At 43.5% G+C, this 13,481-nt stretch overlaps 1 protein-coding gene across 1 annotated transcript; it reads left to right on the forward strand.

The window, feature by feature from the left end:
- The first annotated feature begins 2,656 nt into the window (after positions 1 to 2,656).
- MLNR (motilin receptor) lies at positions 2,657 to 6,339 on the forward strand. The gene is made up of 2 exons (XM_075262956.1): positions 2,657 to 3,299; positions 6,026 to 6,339. The coding sequence occupies exons 1-2, from the start codon at positions 2,657 to 2,659 to the stop codon at positions 6,337 to 6,339; spliced, it is 957 nt and encodes a 318-aa protein (XP_075119057.1).
- Positions 6,340 to 13,481: the final 7,142 nt, after the last annotated feature.

Below are 13,481 nucleotides of genomic sequence, written 5' to 3' on the forward strand. Positions count from 1 at the left end.
CTCTGAAGACCGGACAGAGGACCGGACCAAGAAGAACAGGGAGCTGCAGGTAAGCAGACACCGGCAGGGGGGGAGGGGGTTAATCAATACACAGCGTGGGGTCCAAAAATTGAGACAATTTTAGAGCTACATGCTGTGTAGTAAGGGGTGAATCTAGCCTTTTTTGCCATGGGGGGTAGGGAATTTGGGGGGGTCGGCGGGGAGGCGGGGTTGGGATTGGGGGGATGGCTTTCTCTCATCCGCCTCAGGCGGCAAAGAGGCTAGGTTCACCCCTGGTCACACCATTACTTGATTGGATTTAATTTTTTTTTTTGTTAATTGGTAAATCTAATCTATTAACACTTCTATTTCTGAAAGCATTCTTGATTTGCTAAATTAAATTTTCCACATCTAAAATGTTTTCACCGTACTATATTTTCCGCACCCTGTTTTAACCTCTGGACCTGTTTTTTCCTTCATGAAGAAGGTGGCTAGGACACAGGACAGCTGCTCTATTACAGGGCCTAGTCATGTTATGGAGTAGTTTGGCACACAGATACATCAGGTGTCTGCGAAGGTTTTAGGGAAGGGTCTCAACTCTCTCTCAAACGTACCGTTCCTGAGATACAGTTTTCTCAAAACAATGACCTGCATTAGCCAATACAAGCCTACAAGTCTTTCAGTCATATTACAACTGCCATACACACGGTCACTCTACATGTACACAGCATTAATCCAGGTGTATCCAACACTGATATCCAAACTGAGATGCACACATTGGAGGATTAGCTACACAGCTCAGCACACACCAACACACATGAGAGGATTAGATACACAGCTCAGCACACAATTCAGAGAAATAGACACACCAGCACACACCAACACGCATTGGAGGAATAGATACAAATCTCAGCACACAGTATCACACACCAGAGGATTAGATACACATCTCCGCACACAGTATCACATACCAGAGGATTAGATACACAGCTCAGCACACAGAATCACGTCAGAGGATTACAGTAGATACACTGCTCAGCACACACTATCACACATCAGGGAATTAGATACACAGGTCAGCACACATGAGAGGATTAGATACACAGCTCACCACACAGTATTACACATCAGAGGATTAGATACACAGCTCAGCACACAATATCACACATCAGAGGATTAGATACTCAACTCAGCACACATCACACATCAGAGGATTAGATACACAGTTTAGCACACTATCACACATCAGAGGATTAGATACTCAACTCAGCACACAGTATCACACATCAGATAATCACATACAAAGCTCAGCACACAGTATCACACATCAGAGGATTAGATACACAGCTAAGCAGACACTCACACATCAGAAGATTAGATACACAGCTCAACACACACCATCACATATCAGAGCTTTACTTCAGGTATCCATAACAACTGATCGCAGGTTTTTCACAGATATCCAAACTGAGATACACATGATCACATGACGCTTATGGACACACACACAAACGACATACAAAATACACCAGTGCAAAACGGGACAATTCTCATGGGGCCACTACAACAAACAAAAATTGAACCGTACCCGTGCGAAGCCGGGTCCTCCTGCTAGTAACAAATAAAAATAGCTATGGTGTTCTTAGTATTTATTCATTTCAGGTGTGAACTTAGTCTAAATGCTTTCAGTAAAGTGCTATTACTTATGCAATGTATTAGTTGTTCCGGACAAATCCTTATCGCTGTAGCTTACATATGTGGGGCTCATAAATAAGGGCAGCAGAGATCCCTTGAACGGTGCATGGAGTTTGCTTTTACAGCTGCCATAGGTCTGTACATTAGTGTATGTTATACCTTGTGGTCCTGCTCTATGGCACATGCTAGTCTACATAGTTATCCCAGATGGTAAGGCTACGTAAGACTGGCCTCCGTATTGTGTAGCAATTAAGAAAAGTAGGAGGTGTATTCTACAAAGACGTGATAAAGCTTTGGGGTGGAGACATTGCTGCTTCTCTAAGCACCAGCCTTATATTGTATGAAGCTCATGTGCAGAGGACTTGACACCACGCACTTCATCCTATACCCATCTGCTGCTGGCTGCATGTGCTGCCCAAGAATTTTTTGTTTCACAGAAAACTGAATACCTATATCCTGCAAACCATCCTAGTTGATGTGAATGTTGCTCTCGTGCCAGAACTGTATATTTTACGTCTGGGAAGCCCTTTCTCTCAGCAGCACAGAGGATTCAGCACATACCACAGCTTGAATGATGAAATCTATGTAGAGGTCAACCCCACAGAAGAAGGCGCTGTGAAAGCGAAGAAAGGACCAAGTACAGCCGAGCAGCTTCCATCACAGACAACACAAGATGCCCCTGGGTCCCTGATCTCCAGGATGAAGGCTACGTTTTTGGACATTTAGAACTTGTCGTGCAACGTCGATGAGATCTAAACTTCACGAGGATTATTGGTCTGAGTTCGCACACTGAGGTGGGGTCTTGTGGTGCATGGGTTACCTTTCTTCTTTGATAATGCCAAACACTTCCTTAAGTAGCAATGTAAGCAATGAAGTCCCTGCCAATGTTAGTTATGGTGACCTTCCACCATGCACAAAAAACTTGTGCTCCTTTTTCTCTATCCAAATACTCATCCCACTGACTATCATCTGTCTTGTCATCATGGTGGCCGGGCTCATCGGGAACACCATTACTATCCTTATCATCAAACGCTATAAAGAAATGAACACCACCACAAACTTCTACTTATCCAGCATGGCCATGTCCGACATTATCATCCTCCTCTGCTTGCCCTTTGACTTGTACCGTCTTTGGAAGTCCAGTCCTTGGATCTTCGGAGGTTTTCTTTGTAAATTTGTATACCTTCTTAGTGAAGGTTGTACGTACTCCACCATTCTGCACATCACGGCTCTGAGCATTGAGAGATACTTAGCCATATGTTTCCCTCTTAAAGCCAAGGTCTTCATTACCAAGAGAAGGGTGAAGATGGTGATTATTCTTCTATGGGTCATTGCCTTGTTCTCCGCTGCTCCTTTTTATAACATGTTTGAGAATGTGCAAATTTACAGCTACAATACTTCCTCCAAAAGCCTCTGGGAGTGTAAGTTTACGGAGTACGCCAAGAAATCTGGACTTCTTAAGATCATGATGTGGGTGACAACTGTTTATTTCTTCTTCCCTATGTTATGCCTGACTGTTCTCTATGGCTTTATTGGTAAGAAGCTGTGGAAAAGCAAAAACACTCTCCAAGGTCCTAATGCAGTCAACCGAGAAAAATGTCACAGACAAACAGTCAAAATTCTGGGTAAGTGGCCAACATGACACTTTATCACATCTGTAATGGTCTCTTATACACAGAGAAAGCTATTAGGCTTAACATAACATCTATGATGAGGCCAATAAAATATCTACAAGATATGAATGCCGACAGCCACCTTCTTGTTTGTGTGTCTAATATCTGCTAATGATAGCGCCGATCAGTAATGTCACAGTGTTTAAGGGTCCAGTAAGGAATAACATACAGTCTGTCAGCAGAAAACTTGATATCAAACATTATAGGAGACATTATGCTGAACACCCTAATACCTAGTCAGTCCAATAGATGAACATTTCCTTGCAAAGTCTGTATAGGCAAATGAGGCACAAGTCCACCAGGCGTTCCGCAACCTCAGGGTTTCAATCCTGAATATAGAGTCCTTGGATGACCCCATACACCCTTATCAGAATATTGGCATATCACCTATGTCTTTTCAGAGTTGGCACATCACCTATGTCTATATCTACTGTGCTGCTTTAGTATAGTGTGAATAGCCCCTAGAGACATGGCCTGTACCCTCTGGGGTGTGAAAGCTTAAGCACCTAAAATCTAAGAGAATAGACTGGTTGTCGAAAAGCTGGGTGCAAGAAAAAATATTTGTGCATGAAGTTATTGGTTATACTGCTGAATAGTAAACTCTCCATATATATAACAGATATTTCTGTAGATTCCACCTTAAAGGGATTTCCAAGCTCTGCAGAAAAACCGTGACAGCAACGCATCGTAGTTTTGCCTACAGCGGTGGAGGTTTCTGCGGCCATTATATGTATTGGGAAACCACCAGCATTTCCGTACGTATAAACTGACATGCTACGGTTTCCAAAACCGCAACGGTTTTGTAAATTGCTGCATGTCTGCTGCATGTATTTTTTCGCAATGTGTGGATGGGATTTGCTAGAAATCCATCCACTTTGCAGAGACCATAAAGCACTGTGGCCTTAAAGAGGACCTTTCATCACTTTTGGGCACAGGCAGTGTTATATACTGCTGGAAAGCTGACAGTGCGCTGAGTTCAGCGCACTGTCGGCTTTCCCGATCCGTGCCCGGTGTAAAGCGCTATCGGTCCCGGGACCGTAGGGCTTTACAGTCAGAAGGGCGTTTCTGACCATTAGCCAGAGACGTCCTTCTGCCTCGCGGCGCCAATCGCGCTGTGCTGTGGAGCGGGGAGGAACGCCCCCCTCCCGCTCCTGATAATACTCGTCTATGGACGAGCTGTGCGAGCAGAGGGAGGGGGCGTTCCTCCTGGCTCCACAGCACAGCGCGATTGGCGCCGCGAGGCAGAAGGACGTCTCTGGCTAATGGTCAGAAACGCCCTTCTGACTGTAAAGCCCTACGGTCCCGGGACCGATAGCGCTTTACACCGGGCACGGATCGGGAAAGCCGACAGTGCGCTGAACTCAGCGCACTGTCAGCTTTCCAGAAGTATATAACACTGCATGTGCCCAAAAGTGATGAAAGGTCCTCTTTAAGCACAGTATATAGAGTTGTAAGCAGACAGCTCTGTATACTGTCTAGTGACCTACTGCACAAATACAGCTTAGCTTCCAGCTAAATGGTGCTTGATCACTGCATAGTGTACAGAGCCAGAGGTAGATGGCTCCATACCCCATGTTTAAAAATAAAACAAAAAAACAGCAGATTGGTGTGGTGCCTGGGTATTAGACCCCTCCGATATCAAATGAATGGTCTATCCTAATAGGTAACTTATTGTCAGTGTTTAAAGAGGATCTTTCACCACCTTCACCAACTCCAATACTTTGCATCCTTCAATAGTTGTCACTCTTTAGATATCAGCACAGCTGGAATTTTTTTTTTTATCTAGTCCTTACAATTCCTGAGCAGTCAGTGCTGTTAGCTCCAGCACCCAATATGCTAATTCAGCTGTCTAGTGTCAGGTGGGTGGGCCTTGGCTGGTGCAGACACAGGTACGATGCCTGAATTAATTGTATCTTGGGATATAACAATATACATTGTATAGTGTGTATATATATATATATATATATATATATATATATATATGGTGAGTATTCAGTAGGGGGATTTGGCTGCGGTACAAGTCTGCCATGCCTATGTCTTTTACGCTAGGGTGACACTACCATCACTTCTCACTTGTTCTGGTCCTTCGAGGGAGCGCTAAAACAGCAGTTACACACAGAGCATGGCCGACCTCATTGACTTTAATGGGGTCCGTTACTTGACCAATGTTATTAAACTGAAACCGGCAAAGGAAAAAAATGCTCTATGTAGTATTTTTTTTCTTCGATCAATTTTTGGTGAACTCTGCGCCGGAGTCTCCAGGCGTGAATGCAGCCTTAGACTGATAAGGAATTTAGCAGAGGGATGTGTTCTGTGCCTTGTAACGTAAGATTAAGAAAGTCTCTGAAACGACAGCTTGTTGTAATGTCATAAAGCCATTAATGTTTACTTGCTGTATCTTGATGCCCATTTTATTTACCTGGCATGTGTAACTGTAATGGATAGTCATACCCTATACAAGAGTAAACCATTATTCCCAGTAGGAAATGGCGCTTCCCACTGTCATATAGGTTGCGTGTGAGAGACTGAGCTAATGTCATGTCTCATATATTCAGCTATGGGGAAGAAGAGACCCATATTCTATTCTTGTATGGAGATTCTCCCCTGTGACATTCGTTGAGTCGGAGCCAAACATGTGGTTATATTCTTGACCTTATTCTTCCCTTTCTCTTTTGAAGTTGTGGTCATACTGGCTTTCATAATCTGCTGGCTCCCGTTTCACATTGGAAGGATCATCTATGTGAACACCAAAGACTTAAAGATGGTGAAGTTTTCCCAATATTTCAACATTGTCGCCATGCAGCTCTTTTACCTGAGCGCCTCCATCAACCCAATCCTCTATAACTTCATCTCCAAGAAATATAGGACTGCCGCCTACAAGCTCCTCCGTCTTAGCACTTCAGACGAGAGGTCCTACAATGTCATCAAGGATGAAACGGGAGGACACACGGAGACTACATGTACCCATAATGAATATATCACACACATCTGATACTGTACAGTCACATGTACGTTTTAAAGGAAACCTGTCACGTGATCTGTGGCCCCTAACTCACCACTAGAGATGAGCAAGTAGTATTCGATTGAGTAGGTATTTGATCGAATACTACGGTATTCGAAATACTCGTACTCAGTTGAATACCACGTGGTAAACGCAGTAAAAATTCGATTCCCCTCCCACCTTCCCTGGCGCTTTTTTTACACTAATAACTATGCAGGGGAGGTGGGACAGGAACTAGGACAACGTAGGAATTGGAAAAAAAACGTATACAGTAGAGATGAGCCAGTAGTGAAATATCAGAACATTTGATTCGAGTAGACCTCAATATTCGATCGAATACTACTCACTCATCTCTACTCACCACCATAGGGGATAGTTTCCAAAAGTTGCTCCTGAGTAAACTGCTTGTTTAACCTTTATGTACCGTAATTGTATAATGTATACTGTGTGCTGTATTACACTTGGAGAGTCATTGGGTATGGCGCCACTATCTTCAGCCATGCTGTAATCTCCACACTCACCTTTCTTTAGGGTCTACAGATAATCCTGTATTAGTAATACGTACAAATGTCTGTTTTTACCCAGGAATGCAATCCTTGTTAATATAATCTACGTGATCAAAATCTGCTGACCTGTGTATAAAGGAATATACATGGAATGACGTCATTTGCTAATATTAAATGTAGACATAATATATGATGATAAGGGCTTACAATAACCCCCATTATATATGGGACAGCTGTCAATGTCAATTCCTCATGTGAATATTCTAATAGAGCTTCACATTGCTTCTTCTTATCTGCTTTTCCTTCATCTCTTAGGTGAGAAACTTGTTGGTTAGAATCTACCAACAGACTGTGGTTGTTCACTGGGCAGATCATAGGTTTCTAGTGCATACAGTTCAGTGTACAGGTACTGCTACTGGGTCATGGCCACACACACAAGCATACAAGATAGGAGAAGAATCCACTACTTAAACTACCCACGTAAAGGGGTTTTCCGACCCCAAATCAAATTTTCATACTGATGACCTATTCACCTATGCATTGGACAGGCGGCAGCGCCAGGCCTATTACTTGACAAGGAGAGGTGCTGCACACGCCGCCCGTCCACTAGCAGCTTTCGGCAACTATAGGCTGCTAAGACATATGATCTATTCAGGGGTCTGGGTGCTGAGAGGCGAATAGGTTTTCTGTATGTTTGTACTACATACTAGTATATGTTTACTGATAGCATAACAGTAACGTTTGATACGGAGCCAGAAACCCCTTTAGACTAAGGCTCCACATTGCGGAAACGCAGCTTTTTTGTTGCAGATTTTGCTGAGGTTTTTTGAGCCAAAGCCAAGAATGGCTACTAAAAGAATGCAAAATATAGAGGAAGTTCTTATACTTCTACCTTCTGCTCAATCCACTCCTGGCTTTGGCTCAAAAACCGCAGCAAAATATGCAACGAAAAAAAGCTGCTTTTTCGCAATGCGGGGCCTCAGCCTTAGGCTGTGGCCCCATGTTGTTGAAAAGCAGCTTTTTGATGCAGTTTTTTTTTTATCCAAATCCAAGAACGTCTAAAAAAAAAAATGAATGGCAAATATATAGGAAGCTTCTTATACTTCTGCCTTATGCACAATCCACTCCAGACCTTGGCTCAAAACAGCGCAGCAAAATCTGCAACAAAAAAAGCTGCGTTTCGGCAACGTGGGGCCTCAGCCTTAAACTTTCCTACTTTAGCACCTTAATGGGGGTTGTTTGATATTTTATTACAGGGGTCAGCAGATCAGGGAAGGTAAAATCTAAAATAGCGATACTCACCTGTCCCTGGCGGTCCTGCAGCACCCACGGCGTGCTGTACGTGATCACTGAGTCCATTTAGTGGCCTCAGCAGTCACAAGAAAGGACCCGAACGTCATCAGTGAAGTATGTAAGTGATGTCCTGGGACCTTACCTGTGACTGCTGAGGCCACTGAATGACTTCAGTGGTTACGTGCGAAGTGGAGACAGGCACAGGTAAGTACGTTTTGTGGGTTTTTTAAGGTTTCACTTTTCCCAACCTTCTGGCCTGGTACTAAAATATCCTGGACAAACCCTTTATCATTCAAACACATTTTTTCTCATTAACACGTTGGAATAGCCTTAAGAAAGGCTATTCTTCTCCTACCTTTCGTTGTCTTCTCCGCGCCACCGTTCATTTGAAATCACCGTTTTTTGTCGGTATGTAAATGAGCTTTTTTGTTGCGCTTTTTTTTTTTTATGAGCCATCACGAAGAATGGCTACAAATGCAAAAAAAAAGCTGCATTTCCACAACGTGGGGCATCAGCCTAAGGTTTAGGCCGCTTGGGACGTCCCACAGCAAAAAAGTGCTGCGGGAAAAATTGTGCGGCAACACATCGCGGTTCTTCCCACAGCGCTTTAGATAGAAAGTTCATGGAGTTTTCCTCTGCAGACCTTCCGTTACAACTATACCATTAGGGAAACCACCAGCGTTTCCGTAGGTATAATTGACATGCTGCGATTTCCAAAACTGTGCCGGTTTTGGAAATCGTGGCATGTCTGCAGCACAGTTTTTACTGCAAAGTGGGCATGGGATTTCATAGAATTCCATCCAAGAGGACGCCGTTCACAAGGGATGTGTTTTCCCAGACATTATTACTATTATGTCTTTAAACAGACCTAAAAAGTAAACAGCTAGGGGGACACGCGGTGGCTCAGTGGTCAGCACCGCAGCCCTGCAGTGCTGAAGTCCTGGTGTTCAAATCCCACCAAGGGCAAAAAACCATCTGCAAGGAGTTTGTATGTTCTCCCCGTATTTGCATGAATTTCCATCCCATATTCCAAAAAAGACACACTGATAGGGAAAAATTGTACATTGTGAGCTCTATGTGGGGCTCACAATCTACATTTAAAAAAAAAAAAAAAAAAAAAAGTAAGCCGCTTATATCCTCCATGTCAGGTGTCGCATCCTATGAAAGCAGCTGAGCCTTGACAAGTCATTTTCCCTGGCTCTATACAGAAACCCTGGACCTGTAGTTATGCATTTGTGCAGCACTCCAAAAATGGTATCGGCGAATGGCTACTTTATTCGCCCATTTAATTATCACATCCCCAAGTACAATTGGTACCGTGGCTTCCCCTATGGCTACACTGCTTTGAATCATACCACATATATAGGTCCAGCTGTTGTACTTATGAATAGACTGTTGTGTAAATGTGGTGCGTCTTGGCATATCTAGTATGAGCCAAAATTTTTTCTAAGTTACGAGACATGTGGATATGGCGTCTAAAGGAGATGTGGCTTAAATTTGCCAAAAATGCACCAAAATTGTCTCCTAAAATTCTGGCTCAACATAAGCCATGTAACAGATACTAAAGATACACCGGATTTAATGCTTCAGCTCAGTGTGAGATTGTTGTCCAAAGTAGGAAAGGAAACCACCATGAAGTGCTGACTTTTATAAGGTTATATCTAAACATACATACAACAATGACTTGTCATCTCATGATGAATCTTTGTAAACTTGTTGTGTGCACCAGCCATACAGACGCTCCATTACAAGGGGTTATTTACTGACCAGTGGGGATGTGACTGCTGAGACCCCACAATCCTAGGAATGGGGAATGTTTAATCCCTGGTATGAACGCAGCCATGGGAAAAGCATCCAAACCCCTGATGGACACAGACGTGCCCTTGCTCTCAGTCACGTCAATGGCGGTGCTGTAATCCCGCTATCTCTGGCATTCTCACTGTAGTAAATGGGAGCAGGGAACATCTGTATCCATCAGAGGATTTGCCGCTTTCCCACAGTGAAGGTAAAACATTCCCCGTTCTTAGGATGGTGAGGGTCTCGGCAGTCACACACCCATGGATCAGCAATTTATCCTGTATCCTATAGGACAGAAGATAGATATTATTCATAGCATAACCCCTTTAACTGTGTGGGAATTTATATATATGTGCCGACCAGACGACAGGTTATAGTATAGTATATACAGTATACACTCAGTAGACATCTTTGTACATTGTGCCGTAGTGAGTAGACACCATGGACAGATAACTGTGTAGCTTTGACATTCTTATATCTATGTGAAAGGCATTAGCGCCCTTATATGTGTAACCTGTAGTGCCCCTTCTTACACGAATTGACCTGGTTCTAGGCTTTGGATGGTATTATGTATATAACAATGGCGTCTCTATGTCATGTGTCATATAAGAGGGCTAATATGATCGTCTCTAAGTAATATGATCACACAATATTATACTGTACCTAAATGTATGAATAAAGTCATGGCGGTAAATACACTCTCCTGTCTTTAGACTGACTATCTTGGTTCATATGTTTTACATAGTCCGGAGAATATACAGAAGGGAATCCTAAAATCTATAAATGAAGTTGTATAAACTGTTCTATGAAGGTGAGCACAGTGCGGCTCTACTGGAGCTGATTGTCCATGTATTACATCTGCGGCCATTCATTTGACTTTCATGGTCTTCACTATGATAGAACAGCTATGGCAGGAGTAGGCCGGCGCCCTCCACACCATGACGCTGCCTTCTTGCTTACGGGAAGAATAGTTGCGATTGTGCATGTATTTACACATACATGAAGAATTCTACCACCCATGGCTGATTATGCGAGTCCCAAACCCCAGACAGCCACCATAAAGGACCATATTTTGTTACTGGCATTACTGGATGCCCATCGGGTACCTGCTACGCTCATGTCACTGTAGTGCTACTGCAAATACAAGCACTTAGCTGTACAAGATGGCTCACTTCCATGATAAAATATGATCACAGGAGGATTTCCTCTCGAGTGCACTCCATTTTCTCCTATATTGAATATGAAGAAGCTGCCTGATCTTTGTCCCGGCACATATCATCGCATATCTTTATAGTGGGGACTTACTGGAGGAATGTTAACTATAGTTCTTACATGGTATAAGTATATTTGCTATAGGGTCCATTATAAGGCAAGTCCAAATCAAGCTGGCCCTATACCCCTTGTCTGTGGCTTACGGTATGTGTTAACCAGCACATGCCACAAATAAGGGCCTCATCTACACCAGAAGTGAACCAGGCCAATTCTTGAGAACCGCTAATCCTAGGAACGGTCATTTCCCATAACTGGTGCTGGCCATTAGCGCACAATTGAGTGAACGTTTTCTTGCCAAGTAAGTCCCATCTTTTGTTCATCACGTCACCCTGTATGAACAAGACAATCTGCTGACAGCGAATGCAAACTGTATAAAGAAGAGCAATTTATCCATTCCTATACAACAGCAATGGTTGCACAGCGAGTGCGACAGGAATGAGTTTTCCCAGGAATATCCACTTCCAATCATTGGTCAGTCTGTGCAATGGGACCCTATTCACAAACACAGTGAAGTAAGTAAGGGAGGGGTGCCCTTCTCTCCAACAAAGAATAAAAATGGTGTAGAGAGGTGGAAGTCATAAGACGTCTTGGAAAAGTAAGTTACACTGTGTGATCAAGAGTATCCAGACACCCCCCAAACCATACGTTTTTCATATCAGGTGCATTGTGCTGCCACCTACTGCCAGGTACTCCATATCAGCGACCTCAGTAGACATTAGACATCGTGAGAGAGCAGAATGGGGCGCTCCGCGGAACTCACGGACTTTGAACGTGGTCGGGTGATTGGGTGCCACACATCACGCAGGTCAATGCCAAACGATGCCTCGCTTGGTGTAAGGAGCGTAAACATTGGACGATTGAACAGTGGAAAAACGTTGTGTGAAGTGACGAATCACGGTACACAATGTGGCGATCCGATGGCAGGGTGTGGGTGTGGCGAATGCCAGGTGAACGTCATCTGCCAGCGTGTGTAGTGCCCCCTCATGGAGGGGGCTTGCACCCCTTTTTGCATGGCACTATCACAGCACAGGCCTACATTGATGTATTAAACACCTTCTTGCTTCCCACTGTTGAAGAGCAATTCGGGGATGGCGATTGCATCTTTCAACACGATCGCGCACCTGTTCATACTGAACGGCCTGTGGCGGCGTGGTTACACCACAATAACATCTCTATAATGGACTGGCCTGCACAGAGTCCTGACTTGAATCCTATAGAACACCTTTGGGATGATTTGGAATGCCGACTTCGTGCCAGGCCTCACCGACCTACATTGATACCTCTCCTCAGTGCAGCACTCCGTGAAGAATGAGTTGCCATTCCCCAAGAAACCTTCCAGCACCTGATTGAACGTCTGCCTGCGAGAGTGGAAGCGGTCATCAAGGCTAAGGGTGGGCCAACACCATATTGTATTCAGCATTACCGATGGAGGGCGCCACCAACTTGTAAGTCATTTTCAGCCAGGTGTCCGGATACTTTTGATCACATAGTGTATGATGGCATAAACCAACACCGGGCTACATTTCAGTGCACACTAGGCTAGGTTAGGTTCACATTTGCGTCAGAGTCTTCGTTGGAAATTCCATCACAAAGTTGACCGAAAATAACATGCCTGAACCTATGACTGGTTATTGTTGGATTCAACTTCATGCTCCAAAAATCAGTAGATTTGTTATAAGGACTAATGCTAAAGGTTTCAGCAAGGTCAAAGGTTTTTTCCATAGACTTTTTTTTTTTATTCAAATCCATAGACTTTTATATTGCACAGTATATAATAACACTTAGAGACCACTTAGTGTTCTTCATTGTTCTTTTTACATGTTCCCAAAGCAACCATCCAATCAGACTGGTTCTAAATAAATCATAAGACATATTATTTGTTTTTTTTACCAATTCATGAGCCCATTCTAATGAATAGCCTGGAAGGCATGGTGCAATGACTAAGCAGGAGTCTTCTTATGGAAAATAGCCTTTGTCAGCCATACTGCAAAAACTAAGGACATTCATTTTTTTGTTGCAGGTTTTCAAACCAAAGCCAAGAATGGCTACAAAAGGAATGGGAAATATATAAGAAATACTTAACTTTTATTATTTGTTCAATCCACTCCTGACCTTGACTCAAAACACTGCAGCAAAATCTGCAACAAAAAACCTGTGCTTCCGCAACGTGGGACCTTAGCTTTAGGCAAATCTCTAAAAGTAGCAGAATGAGCTGCCACAACCCAGGACAAGGCAATCATAGAGGAAGTAAAGGAGAATGTGGAA

Source organism: Leptodactylus fuscus, chromosome 2 (assembly GCF_031893055.1).
Source record: "Leptodactylus fuscus isolate aLepFus1 chromosome 2, aLepFus1.hap2, whole genome shotgun sequence".
Lineage (NCBI taxonomy): Eukaryota > Metazoa > Chordata > Amphibia > Anura > Leptodactylidae > Leptodactylus > Leptodactylus fuscus.